The following is a 16,680-nucleotide window of genomic DNA, read 5'->3' on the forward strand; positions in this document are numbered from 1 at the left end:
AACACCGAAACAATGGCAACGATTAGTATGCGAGTGTTGCCCAACTACGATATGGACACCGCGTTCTAGCTGACCGGAAACTCTTTGGGATAGATAAAGACAGCACACCAGCATTCATAATTAGCGGAATATTAAGAAAAATAATGTAATTTTTCCATCTAGTCACTGACAATATCTGGTACGACAAAGCGTTGAAAATATCTACTGTTCTTTCCGATAATATTGCACGTAGGTACCTAATGATACTGTAAAATTTTGTTTAGATACAGCGAGAAATATCGTGGAGTTATGATACATTACATTACCATCGATGATACACTTATAAATTCGCAAAAAACAGAAAAGTTAAGCCAAAGCCCGGGCTCGAACATGGGCCTTTAGCACTTCGCACACCCGGCGAAATTTCCCAATGTAGGTATTCTTGAAACAGTATTTTAGTATGGTTTGGAAATCTTTTTGTCACAAGGTATGTGTTAGTTTAGTATAGCTACATCTACACATTCCCATAGAGCATATACTGTTCACCAAACACGCAAGATGGCGCTTTATTCAATAGATTAATCACTATCTAAGTTGGAATTTTCGGAACTTGTTAATTCATAGTCGTTGCCCACCAATGTAATAAACAAAACAATCACGATATTTCTGTCGCCGTAAGTATAACTAAATGAAGCTTTAGCCCGGTTTAACTCGATCAATCTTTGCTTGCATATATTCCGATAAATATGGTGTGTGAAGGTTTGAGTAAGAATAGTAAAGAGAGAGTTTTTTCCATCCAGCTAAAACTTGAATGTTAGGCTTGGCGCGAACCCAGAATTTACATGGGTTAATAGGCTGATTTATTTTATTGAGGGTTTGCGCCAAGTTTAATGTAACATCGAGACTTCGATGCGTTAGGTTACCAGGGTCACAGCGGTTGAAGAGGTAAGCTGAGGGTTGGAAGGAGGTATGAGCGGCCGACACGATGAGGGTACTATCCGGTTGATTTTTGTTGGGGATAGAGTTGCCACCTCACTAATTAAAATTATAAGTAGTAAACAATGGAGTCATTAATATTCTACGGAAGAAAAGCCGGTTACCGTGAAGTGAAGTTACTTACTAACACAGCCAAGTTCCTAATGTAAACTCAAACTTTTCATCTTGAGTACGTAAGATTCTTTATTTTTATTATAGATCGTTAGAATTCCCGTACTTTAAATTGTGAAATTGTGTAGTTTATGGCATTTTAGGTGGCATTTCTATCCTGACGTCTTGGGGCTCCACTTACCTTCTCTTTGCGCAGGGGCAATGGTGGACATCGGCGGCGGGATGGGCTGCGGAAACTGGCCGTATACCGCCGGGTAGGCTGTCGAACATTTCCACAATCAACACCTATCTGACAGACATTCACATGCACCCCCCACCGGTACACAGAATATCAAGCTGAATAAATATTGTTTTTTTTTTGCGCGGACTTGGCTCGTGTTATTTACAACAGCCAATCCTAGTTTCTTGGAAGATTTAGGTAAAAAATATGTTGAATCTGTCACCCAATTACTACGGTGATTTGGTACATATGTAGGTAAATACTTACTGTGTAGTTTGTGTCTAGTATGATAAGAATTCCTATAACTGATCATTATTTACTTGTTTTTCATTTCGTATAAATATATTTTCAATGTATACTTTCAGTTTAAATGGTGTTATTTTGATAAAATTAAATTTTTGATAGGTACATTTAAGAACGCTTAGTTATCTTTTAGGTACAGTCGAAGGGAAAAGAGAATCTTTTACAGTAATCATAGCTATAAAACACTTATTGATTCTAAAAAATAATCCTCATTATTGGGTGGGGGCACTATGTAGTGTGCAACTGCCAAAATTTGATATAATATTTCGCGATACACAAACATTGACATATTAAATAACTTTTACACAATTATTGCATATAAACAACAGATTATTATGTCTATATAACATCGACAACGACTACTACTGTATGTGACATACGTTTCCAACAGCGTGATAAGTACAGCGCATGGAACGTTACACCATCGACACTTATAAACAGTTTATTTTACTCAATTGTCAATAAAAAACAACTTATCGATCTTTATTGTAGCTAACCTTATTTTAGAACTTGGCTCTGCACTGCTTGGTTTATTAAAGATCGATAAATTGACAGATACTAATAACACATATTGCGTCAAAGATATTCGAATGTGAAAAAGTTATGTCTCTAAAATTACAGTTTGAAAAAGTTTGTTTTGTCCAAGTTAAGATTCTATTGAAGCAATTTGTGTATCAGTTGCAATATGTATACAAAAACATCAATGATAATATTCGTTTTTGCACATGAATCCGCGTCATCCTAAATGTTCAACACAGATGGTGGATGCGTGACACTAATAACATCGTTTCATACAGTTGCTGTGGTGTGTCAATTGTTTTTCAAAGGCTCGGTGTTTCACAGAACTTGGCTTAATCACTTCCAAGTAACTTCTTAAATAGGTAACACATTTGAAGCCTTTGGCAACACTGACATTCAAAACTTAATTATGTCTCGACCAAGACATTACTTACAACATTTATTGTCCAAATAACTATGTCCGAATGATTCGGAGATTTGTCACAAAAAACCAGAAGATATAATTTTCATAGCGCGCTTTGAATAAAAACTGTATTTAAAAACTTTGTTACTACTTTTAAAAATGTTAAACAACGCTCGTAGATGTTAGAGATATAATCAGTATGTAAATTTAACTGAGCATAGAGCATTAGTCGCGAAAGTTGTCGATTTTTAAAATTTAGTGACAATTTCCTTGTGTCAAACGGGGTTGAAAAGGGCGTAGAAAGGGACAGTGAATGCGATTATGAGCATCCGCACATTAGAAAATACGGTCTCAGGTCTTTAAAATCGATTGATTTAATCGCTGGAGGATTAAATTCGAATAGCCTAGCCCTCTTGGAGACTAAACTCGAATTTAATTTCAGTAACAACATGCTTCACCACTGTTGAGGCCTGTGATTATTTGTTAACACGCTCTTATTAATAGCTTCGCTAATACGGCACCGTCGAGCTGATCTGATGACGGAGCCGGCAGCTAGACACTGGAAGTCCAAGGCCGAACAAGCCATTAGCCATTTTTTTTGTTTTAAGGTACTCGTTTGGCAAATATGAACCGAATAATAAGTGCTAATTTTTGTTAAGAATCATATCGTCATCTACTAGCTAAGTACAGAATACTGCACTACGCGTGGCCCTATACGGACTTGGTCGTTTTTTTATCTATAGCGCCTTCGTATCCATTTTTTAGATAGGTAACTTACTTTGCTTTATAATATTTTTATTTTTTCTTTCTTTTATGTACCTAACTTTAAACACAATACTAATCAATCTCAAAATCTTGAAGTGGTCTCATATTTCATTTGAGTGGTGAAACAGGCCATGGCCGTCCGGTAGCTCAATCCCCAGGACACAAGCGAGCGTGTAATGAGTTAGTTCAAGGGTAGGGGTCTGATGCTGCCTACCCCAGAATGGGCCCATTTTGTCTGTCTTTGGGTGCAAGTAAGTATTGGTCGAGACAGAAGGGCTACTACGAAATTCGAAAATCAAAGTTCGTGTCGTACCGTCTCTCTCACTCTCGTATTAAATAATATAAGAGTCAGCGGGGCGGCAGATACGAAATTCGAATTTTGCACTTCGTGAGGGCCAGGGTGGAAAGCGGAGGGTGCGCGCCACTCACCGACTCCGGGGAAGGGCGGCATGCCGGGGTACGCCGCGTGCTGCAGGGCCGCCTCGCCGTTGGGGAGGCCCTGGGCTGTCACCGGCACCGCTGGAAGTGCAAGTATTTAGTTTCATTTAGTACTAGTGTTTACGCACATGTAAATCATTAGGTCCAGCAGCTGAATTAAAATTCCGGGATTTTTTTAAATTCCCGTGGGAATTCCCGAAAATTAAATCGTTGTTTTCATTGACGTTACATCATGGTCAAATTTCATGACTCTAAGCCCAGCGGTTGTTATTTAGAGATTTCCTATCCCGTGGGAATATCGGGATAAAAAGTATCCTATTATTTAATCCAGGTTATAAACTAACTTTTTGCCAAATTTCATCCAAATCCGTCCAGCCGTTTTAGCTTATAATAAGATTAAAGTACTTGGGCGATCGCGTATCTCTTGGAGTTCTTTTTTGCGAAGTCATAATTTCTTTGAAGAAGAAACATGTTTAAATAAACTTGACAGTAAAATGTAACGATCTCAAGACATCCGGTTTGCAAGTTCAACGCAGACCACTGCACTTACGGTGCTGGTCTTGAAACAAGACAATAAGAGGAAAAGTCGAAAACACATGTTTTCCCTGAGATAAAACCAAGATAGATCGATTTTTCCCCCAACGTTTAAAGGTATTAGATAGATTCAAATGATTTGACGATAATCTGTGAGCGACTGAGCTGGAATAATAAATACGAGATGTTTTAAAAATAATTTGGAATATTACAGCCAACGGTTGGGTTAGTTCTGGTCTGGTCGGCTCCCCCATGATGAAGCTCGGCACGAATGGCAACGGCAGCGACGGCAGCGCGCCATTCGCTACGCTTCTATAGCTTAACTTACGTCCGGTGAAGGTCTGGTGTATCCCGCTGGTGTATACGGCGTCCAGCAGCTAAGTATCCATGCTAAGCTAAGTATTCTACAGTTGGAGTTACGTCTGGTGGAGATCCCCGGTGTATTATTTTGTTTTAAACGGCATGTATCGGCCAAGCGCCCATGTTTAGTGGATAACCAGGCTACCATAGCTTGACTTACGTCCAGTGAAGGTCTGGTGTATCCCGTTGGTGTAGACGGCGTCATTGCAGCTAAGCACCTGAAGCACCTGTGCCTATCCACTAGGCTACCAGCATTCATCAGCTAAGCACCCATGCCTAGTGGCTAACTAAGCCACCGTAGCTTAACTTACGTCCAGTGAAGGTCTGGTGTATCCCGTTGGTGTATACGGCGTCCTGCGGCGGCGGCTGTCCGTTGGCGGTCTGCGCCGCCATGTTGAAGCCGGGCATGGTCGGCGACGGCAGCGACGGCAGCGCGCCGTTCAGCGGCTGCGCGCCCGTGCCTATCGCGAGTCCCGAGAAGTTGTCTGCAAGATTTCACCAAGCGATAATGCGGTATTTGACAACTCCTGAATTTGCCATTTCCTGTACCATATACGGCGTATCTGACTGTGCCAGACAGTCTGCCAACAGAAGGGTATGGCGGGAGATCGTACGGAGAGCTGTGTCCGCGTCTACCACCGACGCGGACGCCTCAATGTGACCACGACCGCTCTGCCAAGAGCGACACGACAAAGAAGAAGAAGAGTACCATATACGCAGTGGCACAAAATTTGGCTCTCTACATACAAAATTACCTACTTATTACATACTGCTTACATTTGAGGGCCAGATTTTTTGCCGCTCAGTATTTATTTATTTATCTTTACCTAATTTACAGTTTCCCAACACATTAGGCAAGTTATGGACTACAGTATTATATACTTATCATGTCATGTCATCCCAGCCTATTTACGTACCACTGCTGGGCACAGGCGGAGGCCTGGATCTGAGAGGAGTCTCAGAATGAGAGGGCTTGGGCCGTAGTTCCCAAGCGGGCCCAGTGCAAATTGGGAACTTACTCGTATATTTAATGGCAACGGACCAATGATTCTCCTTGAGTAGTTGGTACTTATGTGCAGTGGTGATCATTTCCAGATGACCCCCTTGCTCGTTTGCCTCCCTCTCACAATAAAAATAAGTTTTTGGTAAAAAAGCTTTTTTGCTGACTGCACTTTTTGTTGATTGTACCTACTTGTATTGTCACCCAAACTACATTTGCATACCAAACATCAAGTCAATGCCATTAACTGTTGAAGAGTTCCGTCCTCCGGAGACGATCATGTGACTACCAGTTAATTTACATAAGTAAGGGGCTGTTTCACCATTCATTGATTAGTGTTAACTGACGGTTAAATGTGATACCCTCTCTATTTGTTTTGTTCGAATAGACGGAAGATAGAATAGACTGGAAGTTGGTTGAATTTAACTTGCAAGATTTGATTACAGACAGACAGACACAACGGGACAGGTGAAACTAAGTAAAAGCTTGTAAAAAGTAGGATGTAGGTACCAGAAGCGGGCGGCACGACGGAGTTAGCCATGCCGTTGAGCGCGTGCGACGCCAGCGCCGTCATGGGGCTGATGTAGCCCTGCGCCGTCGCCGCCACCATCAACGCCGCTTGTTGCTGCGACACACAAACATGCAACGTCAAAGTCAAAGCCTATAAACAAGCACTTATGAATAAAAAAAAAAATGTTTTTATTCTCAGACAACTAATTTGGTCCATAGCATGTTAGTAACAATAGAAACTTAAGAACTATGTTAGTATATCTACATTGGTATTATTTATTAGATAGTATGTTGTCGCAAAGACTGGAGCAGCGTGACATGTTTGCCAATAACAGCACTGTCCTGCCTCTCTGCGACCACCTTTAGGAGACTGTTAGAACTGCCCCTCATTCTGCGTATCAGTGAAGCGACTTTCTTACGCATAAGCGCATAAAAGTCGTCCACGTGAGCGTCAGCAAACATGCCAGAAGCACTGCAGTAGCGAGGAAGCCCCACCATCATCCTAAACAAATTATTATACAATATCCGTACGGTATTGTACGATTTTTGGGTATAGTTAGTCCACAGACTGCTGGTGTAAAAAGTTGAATGAATGCCAAGAAAAAAAAAACTACTTATGGTTCGGGAAAACCTCAACACAACATAAACCAATTTATACCTTTCGATGTTTTTTATTTTTGCTTTCAAATCTTAGTTTCAAATGTATTGTTTTTGAGCGCGAGAGCATCTGGCGAGCGAGTGCGAGAGGCATATAATGTAGCTCCAGTATCTCGGCTGTAGCTTGCGAGTTTCGTGATAAATGTCTGTGTGTGCATACCTGTTCCGTGATGACTTGAGCGTAGGTGCTGTAGGCGCCGAACTGGTTGAACACGAATGGGTTGAGCAGACTCATGTTGCCGGCCATCTGCTGCATGCGGCGCAGCTGGCGCTCTTTCTCCGTGTCCGCGAACTTCACCACCAGGCTCGAGGACGCGCCCTGGAACAGCCATACAACACCATATTACTTATAGTTAAGTCATAGCATTAGCTCGTATGCTATGCGGGCATCAGGCACAGATAACACTATAGGTATTAATAACAAGTGAGAAGTGACGATATTACATAAAACAGTAGAAAAAACAAAATAAACACTAAGGTACCCTACGATATTGTTGTCATGTTCAATAATTATAGGAAGGTACGTGACGTGACGAAGAAAGTGGTGACCTCATTTACCGGCCGGTTTTTCAATTTCATCAAAAGCTCTTCTACTGAAGCTGTTAAGTTTTCATGACCCTAAGTGTAGGTAGGTCCACGATAACGTGCATTAGGTTAGGTTTTATGACAAGGTTGAATGTTAACGGCTTCGGCAATATACTGTGGGTGAATACGCACAGCATATCCTGCGAATTTCGTCTATTCAATACATGAATATGTTAAACGAAATAGGCGGTAAGTATTAGATCTTTCATATTTCCCAAAAAAAACATTTCTTATATTTTCTATAAAAGTAACATGTAACGAAAAACACGATGCCCTCCTCTTTGAATACGTAATCCCTCGCAGACTATCTGAATAGAAAGCACACTCAATAAACGCTCACCACCCAAAAACGTTCACAGTGCGGGAGGAAATCTTTTATAGTCGTCTTAACGTGCGCGAAATATTAAGAAGCTTATAAATAAAACGGGGCGACAAGGGCGCCACAATCAAACGGCAAAAAGGATCCCCGGAGACTATTACGCTGCAATTTCCTACGAACTACCGAGAGCCGCTAGCGAACAATGCGAGGCTAAGCGCTGAACGTTCGCATTCATTATGTATTTGCTGGGAGCGGGCAAAAATGGCAGGCGGCCCATAGGCCGTGCGCAACAGGTGGCCCGCCGGTCGTGCAACAAGTTATTTGGGCTCGCATCCAAAAATGCATCGGCCGCCCGCCTGCAAAGTTGCCGGGCTCTCTTGCGGAAAACTGGCTTCCTTCCCGGCCGAGTGCGGTAATAGTTTCGCCATTACTGTTCCCTTTTCGCTAATTGGCCCGATGCTGCCGAACGGACTGCTAAGTACGTATTAAATGGCCGTTAAATAAGCTTGAATTTTACACGCGAGCGAAACGTTTTTACCTTTGATCGTTTGTGTATGCAATTATAATGAGGCTCGATGGCGCGTTCGTTTGCTGTTGTTATTAATATTAATACCTACACTTCGCTGTTGGCACTAATTGGGGCTAATAGGATTAAAAGTGTAGCAATTCATGGAAATTTAAATGTTGAACGAGAAGTGGTTGTTTTAATGAATTGTGCTTGACGGTTTTAACGAGACTTTTGTGGTTTTGCTTTATAGTTAGTTGAGAGTTTAATAATGGTGTGATATTGAACAACGAAGGAATATTGTTGGGAAAATATTAAATTTAAACATTTTAACGTTATGCCCGATAATTACTTAAAAATCCATACTAATATTATAAATGCGAAAGTTTGTTTGTATGTTTGTTGTTTGTCCGTCTTTCACGCCGTAACGGAGCAACGGATCGATGTGATTTTTGGCATAGAGATAGTTTATGGGCGAGAGTGACATAGGCTACTTTTTATCCCGGAAAAATGCACAGTTCCCGAGGGAACAGCGCGCGATAACCGAATACCACGCGGGCGGAGCCGCGGGAAAAGCTACTTAATTAATAAACTTTATAATGTTTATTCTCTTCTAAGACTTTTTCTTGACAAATATCAATGATTTGCTTAAAGAAGGCGTAACATTAATTTTGACTATTGTCTGCCCGCCGCAATGCCAAACATTTAAAAATTACTTATTTTTCCAAGAAAATATTAGGTATAAGAAATTTATATTAAGTAATATTTGAAATAAATTACTTTGATTCGATACTTCAATTGACGTATAGAGGCGAATGATGATGCTGACTTAAAATGAAATGAAATAACTGACAGTTAATAATTCTTGATTTACAGAATCTTAATTAAACATCATGAACCATGTTAATTACTTTATAGTTTTCATAATAAATTATAACCAAAACCCGGCGAAAAATGTATTTACTTTATTTAAATTTCATCCACACAATAGCTGTAGACAGTATTTGCCATTTAATTATCGATAATATCAAAGTTCAACATCAAAACAACGATACAAAATGTTACCTCAGAAACTTGCTTTACAACTATTACATTAAAACCCTTCAAACCCAATTGCATTTCAACATTCACGACAATTCAACTTTGCTCCCACCATCTCGAATTTAGCTGTCTGAATTCTATTCGGTCTAATGAAATTTGTCGGTCCGATTGTCGTGTTCAATAGGTACAAGCTTGCGTCACGGAAACACTATTTAGTACATACGTACTAAATAGGATATAAACAGTACACACGCATTTGACAGCGCCGATACCGTCAGAAGTGGCTGAACCACCGAGTACTTACTATATTCTATAGGGTGTATATCCTCCTCGTGTGGTCTTGGTTACGGTTCCCCTCTGTCAGAGGGTGGAAAAGGGATAAAAAATGGGTGTGTAATGGTCGGAATAACAACATTTGATATAATTTCAAAGGATAGGAGCTTCACAGAAGTTTTTTATAAAATAAACCTAACCTAACCCAAAGTACATCAAATCGAATTAATAACAATAGAAATCAGTTTAGTTTTTAAGATAAATTGCATTATATCAAATGAAAATTATATAAATTGTTGAATTATATCAATTGTTGTATATCCTTCGTTACGCACCGATTAAAAATATATTTGGGCTGGTTCACCCTGGGCAAAATGTTTAATCCGAAATACCTGTTTGTGTAATGTTCAAAATAAATGTCAGTGTTCCAAAAGTGTGATTGTCTTATTTTATGACATTGGAGAAATCTTCTGTGTAATTTTTTAATTCATGCACATATTTTCATAGGTGATTCAATTTTGATTTTTTTTATGTAGGCAATTCTATGCAATTTAGCATCTCAAAGTCATCTGGATAAAACACTACTTACTACTTACTTTTAGGGATAGGGTGCTAACCATCTCTCTCGTATACTCAAAAATAAGCAGCAGTACCTTGTCTCAGGGCTCCATTATTTTGCCAATTTTAGCGGGGGCAAGGTATATCTACAAACACAACACACGCCCACACTCGTGTCATTTGTTACATACAAACTCACACCAAAACAAAACCGTCACACATGCGAACCACGCACACAACCAAACACATCCCAGGACCAATGTGATCATTACTTGTCATATCTTATATTTAAGTGTCCAGCTTTCGAGGCTGACGGTACAAAATTAAATCTATTACAATGTACTAAAGTATACAGTTTAATGGAGGGGCGAGGCTTAGGCCCCGCTCTGACTAAATTGAGTGAACTATATCTATATCTCAGTATACTAAAGAACGTCTGTTCACGTATGAGAGTTACGTAACTACGTTAGGTAAAGTACCTATATTAAGTTTGATAATAACGTAAAGCCTTTATTGTTACATTTATGGGCGTATTGATTAATTTTATTGTATTTGTAACTAGTAATTAGGTTGAAGCAGATGCAGTGAAGAAGAAATGAGTCAACTCATTTTCGGTCGCTGTGTGTCACAAAACCAACTGGACTTTTGTATAAAACCGAATTAAGCAGAAATTCTTCTTCTGCTTAAATTTAAGAGCTATGCTCTTGTCGGTGGAGTAATCGCCACTCCGCACGGTCTTTAGCCAGCTGTTTGACTTCCTGATACGACAAGACACCCGCCCTTTCCTTCACCTGGTTAAAATAGGTCAATCTTGGTCGTCCTCTACCTCGTTTTCCTTATATTTTGCCTTCCAGTAGGTTAAGAAAGAAATTACGCGACCGAAAATATTTACGCGGTTCATGCCTCAAAAATTACACTCGCCTGGCTTCACTCTTATATTTAGTGCATAGTTGTGTAAGTTTTCACACTCTGAGAGGAGGCTTGTGCCCAGCAGTGGGACGTGGACAAGATAGACGTGATGATAAGTATATAATGTCTTAATCTAGGGATAAGAGTCGCAAGTTAACCAGTTTTGAGACCGCAGCGGTCGATGTTCTAATGTTGTCAAGTTAGGATCTTGGCTGACGAATAACGAAGTGGTCCAAAGATTGTATCTATTTAACTTATAATATTCGTATAGCATGTGAGTACTACTTATTTTACACAAGTTTTACAAGTTAAATTTCGTCTACTTTTAGTATTACATAGAATTTAGTAGATAATAAGTTCGAAAAAAATATTGAAATTGAAAATTTTAACAAAACCTTATTTAAAGCTAAGTTGAACTTAAATAGTTGAGTTCTTGAGTCTGTTGACTTTAAAGTCATTAGACAAACGAACAATATATAGCAATTATTGAAGGGTCACTAACTTCCATTTAACGCACGGAGTTCTAAAAACTCCGCTCCATTGACTCCCTATACCCTATACCACCCAATTCGTACACGGAAACACACGACTCTAGATTTAATAACCCCCGGTAACCGGCTCAAACATAATGCCTGTTAACGGAAAACATCGCACTCTGTTGTAAGGCTTAGAGCACGAACATACATCAATACATTTTAATTAACAACGAAATCCCCCAGAGTTGCTCGAGGAAGTCGTGCAACAGCAATTAAGACTGTAATAATGTCGCATTAATTGGCCGCGGCCCCCGGGTAAGCCTAAACTAAGGTATTTGTGTTTGCTTAGCTACGTAAATATACAGTTTAAAGGTTGTTTGAGCTTGCATAAGGAAACAATAATTGCTAGCAAAAGAGACGCCACTCGTACGTTATTAGTGAATAATGATTTCATAGATGGAAATATTATCACTGCTATAGAAAGGCGAGATATTAATGATATTTTAGTAGATATTTTAGTATTTATCTTTGTACAGAAATAGGTGTGTGGCCAAATAACCAAGTCTGATGGTAAGTCAAGATAATATAAGATGGAACACGTTTACCTAGTAAATGTCCATGCAACCCAGATTTCTAACGATAACCACCAGCTTGCGTACCTACTTACTTGTTTTATTTGTGTAGTAGTTATTTTTCTATGTCAATAATCGAGTTTTTCTTATTTTAGTTTGAGATTTGAAGACAACCGAATTGAATATCTCTAGAAGCTGACACAACTTTTGAGATGGCTTTTAGAACGCCGCGATAAAGGTAAAGAGCTACAGATTTTGAAAAGCTGCAAATGCTAATGGTAAAAAGGCGTTAATTTTGTTGTGTAGTAGGGGTTGTATTGGAAACCTTCTTAGCGGAGGCGGATGCGGAAGCGAAGAGCTTCGCGTCCGCGGAGGCGGAGGTGATTGTGGCAAAATTTATACTCATCATCAACGTTATAATTATAAAGTCATAAATGTTTATTTCAAATAGGTAGGTACAAAATAAATACATAGGTACATGCTGCCACCAGCACCTATATCTGACACAACATAGCATGCATAAATATGTGATAAGACTCTATTTCTAGGGCCTGTAGGACGTATCAGATATTTTTGAACGCTCCGCTGTGGCAGATTTTAATGCAGGTCTGAACCTACTTCACTTTTTTGTTATAGGTTATCATTATCACACAAAAAATTATCAAAGGTACTACGAGTACTTCTCTTATGCATTACAAATAGAAAACAGAAGAAACCGTCGAAAGCAATATCATTGTAAATACAACTTCAGATTAACAAAAGACGTGTAAAAGAGCCTGTTATAAAAGCACCATCGCCGTGTTTTTTCTTAACCCACATCCCCCCAATTTCTACGTATTCGCAAAGACAAAACCTAATAAATTCTTTTGGTAAAAAGGGCGTGTTTTTCCAGCGATGCCTGCTCACATATTTATAACGTTAACATCCATAAGACGAGGCCGGCCAGACTGAAAGGTAAATAATATTAAGAAGGCACCTACTGAACGCTTATAAATATTAATGGAGTAATCTTCTGCCGCCCGTGAATGTGCGTCGATTGAACTCACGAGAATTTGCCTCGGGGGTCGCGTAACTTAAAGGTCATAGCGCTGTACCGCGGTACTTAGGGCTTATTTAATTCGATTATATATTTTAGCTTTTTGATGCTTGTACTTGCATCATCATCCTATCTACATAACCGTACGAAATTTGAAGTCAATACGATCACTAGTAGTGGGTAAAATTCAATTTTCAATATTGGAGGCAGAAGACGACTTAAATATGAACAATGTATCTTATATCTTTAAAGAGCAATTCTTGTTTATTTGGGTAAGGCTCACGAGCGTTTTTCCCGCCCGTTCCAGTGTGTTATGAATATTGATGCATACAAACGATGACCCGTTTCTACTTATACAAGGATGAATACTCACTGAAAAGGAGAAACTACTTCATATACTATCAATATTCATAACACACTGGAACGGGCGGGCAAAACGCTCGTGAGCCTTACCCACTTATATGTTTAGATCAGAGATCACCGAAACTGCTCTCAGTTTAAAAAAAAATGCTATGAGAACTATCGGTGAAGCTTGGATGCGACAGGATGGACAAGATGGAGCGACGACCTGGTTAAGATCGCGGGATCGCGGTGGATGCGGAAAGCACAAGACCGCTCTGAGTGGAGAGCCTTGGAGGAGGCCATGACCAGCCGTGGACGTCTTTCGGCTGACATGATGATGATGATGAACAATCGGTGTAGCTTGGTCCTATTACTGGAAAAACGCCAGTTTTCGAGTTGTAACGGTTTTTTTCAGTAAATCATACGAGTTATAGAGTAATGTAACTCGGATAAGACTTACTTTTTAGGGTTCCGTACCCAAAGGGTGCCAACGGGACCCTATTACTGAGACTTCGCTGTCTGTCTGTCTGTCAGTCAGTCTGCCAGCAAAAAAGCTTGTAGGTATTAGAATTTTTTACACAAAACTATTACTGAACTATTTGTTTTTAAAAGATTGTACGGAGGTGCGGAACCCTTCATGCGCGAGTCGCTCGCACTCGCACTTGACCGATTTTTTTATTTATATTTTTGTTTAGTTTATGTTTTATAATAACAGTGATTTACTTTTAAAGTGTACTTAAACACGTATCTTTAAAAAGAAAAGAAACGATTTAACAAAAAAAAACTACGAGCAAAGCTTGGTTGCTTTGGTACTGTTAAAAAAAGCTTGTAAAAAGCACTAATGATGATAAAAGAATCAGTTATTGTTCAAGAACTTGGGTGCGGTTGGCGTACGGCCAAACCTCCTTTCCTTCCTTGTTTTAATACTTAGGGGAGATTTTACAATTTCCAAATAACCGCTTATTCCGTCTTATCTATGGAATAAAAATGTATTTGAGGATTTTATAGGTAGGTACTTTATTGTATGGGCTGTGTTGCCTGAACTGATTTTACTATTACGAAAAGGGAGAAGCACAAAAATTCAAATTACCCCAATTCAAGCAATTGATGCAGCGTAAAAACAATTTTACACCGCTTGTTATGACAGGCGTGGCTTTGTGACGTCGCGTGACGCGGGCGCCGTGGAACGCGAAGTGTTTTGTAAACGTAATGTGACTTTAAAAGACTTGTTTTCGACGTTAGTAGTATAATTAATTTGGTACGATAAATCATAGTAAATTGGCTTGTTACATCAAGATTTTCAAGCTTGTTCCTTAATTTATTATACCTACACGTGTAGAGACGTACGTAATTACAATCACCATTTAATTTTCTGTCTGTCAAACGATTTATATTGGCGTTAGTGTTTGGGCTTGTGATCATAGGAAGTTACTCAGTAAAGTATGTTAACACTACAATCTTTTACATTGCTACTTTGCAAGTTATTTACTTACTAACAAATCAAATTAGAAAGATGAATTTTGGCGCGGGTGTCTTATATGCAATTTAATGAAATCCATCATGTAATTATTGGGGATTCCTATGGGAATTTAGTGAAATCCCGGACCGACTTACTAAATATGGAAAGACAAAAAAAAATGTTTTTCAATTTGTTTCTTTTGTTAGAGAAGGTTGTTCAGTTACCCTTAAATTGATAGTGTACACCACAGCGACCATGACTCAAGACTAGTTTTATCTTTTTGTATTTTTCTTAATGTAGAATTTTTTGGACTATAAGGTACCGACGAGGCTTGAATCATGAACTTTTTTCAATTTTGTCAATTTAAGCGTTAAGCAACACTACCACCTGTTTAAGTATCATTATATCATTTGGTACCACCCTGTACATACAGTGTGTGGCCCAGAACCGGGGATAATATTTAAAACAGAGGCTCTATAGATCACCGGTAATTGAATCTTCATGGTCCCACTTCATTAAAATCAAAACTTAAAGTTGTTTTTTTTTCTAAAATACTTAATCGTCAATTCAATGTACGCCATCCTAGAACCCAACTGACGTCGCCTGTCACGCTTTAAATATCAAACATTTTGCTTTACATTGCTTCTTCGAATAAACTTTAAAGTGTAATAAAAATAAAAAAACAAAATATTTTTAAAAGTCGCTGAACTAATGTTGTTCAGTTTGACGAGTACGATCTATGTTTTAATTATTTGCCCGTGTTACAGGCCACACGCGGTACATATATGACACTGGGTGGCAAGAGGTTAAAGCATGCGTGATGTCACATGTTATTATCAATTATCATCATCTCAGCCAGTAGGACCTCCACTGTTGGACTCCAATGTTGGCCTCCAGTTGCTTCAGTTGGAATTAGCATCCGCTGTGAACGCGGCAAAGTCAAAGGTCCGAGGTAAAGTCTAGAAATATCTGTAGATAATCCATTTGCTCGCAACCTCATTTGTGCTATAGTGATCATGTGACATGTATAATAATTCAGTGGCTCCCTCTGTCCGTTCCGAGACGAATTAGGCTCCATTGTGAGCAGGGCTGGCAACCGGCGTACGGAGCCATGTAACTCGATAATAATAGACAATGATACGCTGGATATCTACTTGTATGGTAATTCGTCAAAGGCCTGTATTTAGATGCATCAAACATTGCGTTGGCACTTGTTTGGGTGGCTAATTGGCTGTGCGAATTATAACGAAGTAGTCAGACAGCATAGCGTGAAACAATATGGTGGTAAAAGTAAAAGTTTAGATATATTTGGACCTATTTCGACGCAGTTTCATATAAGTATTTGATAACTCCTGAATTTGCTATATCTTATATTTTATACTGTTTTGAAAATAAAAATATACGGCCAATCGCACCTTTAAAATTAAACTTAAATAATTCGAATTTTTCTCATTTTAAAATTTAACTATATTGTGTTTTATTTAAAGTTTATTTTGGAAATGTGAATATTTCGAATTGTTTCAGTTTAATTTTAAAGGTGCGCAATGTTTAGTGATGAAAGAATAAATCTGTTGAAATTTGATTTTAAGGTTTTTTTTTAATTATACTACTCTTTCTAAAGTGCTTTTCTCTAAGCATATTTTATCTATTGCTACGAGTACGTTAATCCAATCACAAGTAATAATTATACAAATATAATCATGATAACTACATAAGATAGGATAAAATAGAGTTATCAATATAACTCTGAATGTTAAATACTTAATTTAGGGTTTGAGAGTTTAAAGGTCACTCTATGTATGATATTAAG

At 38.8% G+C, this 16,680-nt stretch overlaps 1 protein-coding gene across 14 annotated transcripts in view; it reads right to left on the reverse strand.

The window, feature by feature from the left end:
• The window catches only part of bru3 (CUGBP Elav-like family member bruno 3), a 1,256,451-nt gene that overhangs the window by 9,697 nt on the left and 1,230,074 nt on the right, over positions 1–16,680 (reverse strand). For 10 of the 14 annotated variants that reach the window (XM_074093042.1, XM_074093039.1, XM_074093046.1 and 7 more), the window contains 5 exons: positions 6,956–7,114; positions 6,139–6,253; positions 4,940–5,113; positions 3,726–3,815; positions 1,268–1,345 (listed from right to left, as the gene is read on the reverse strand). In XM_074093042.1, the coding sequence (XP_073949143.1) occupies positions 1,268–1,345; positions 3,726–3,815; positions 4,940–5,113; positions 6,139–6,253; positions 6,956–7,114 (616 nt within the window). The remainder of the gene's footprint in view (positions 1–1,267; positions 1,346–3,725; positions 3,816–4,939; positions 5,114–6,138; positions 6,254–6,955; positions 7,115–16,680) is intronic. The other 4 variants (XM_074093049.1, XM_074093048.1, XM_074093038.1 and 1 more) reach the window with 1 other exon arrangement.

The sequence above is a fragment of the Choristoneura fumiferana genome, chromosome 10 (assembly GCF_025370935.1).
Source record: "Choristoneura fumiferana chromosome 10, NRCan_CFum_1, whole genome shotgun sequence".
NCBI lineage: Eukaryota > Metazoa > Arthropoda > Insecta > Lepidoptera > Tortricidae > Choristoneura > Choristoneura fumiferana.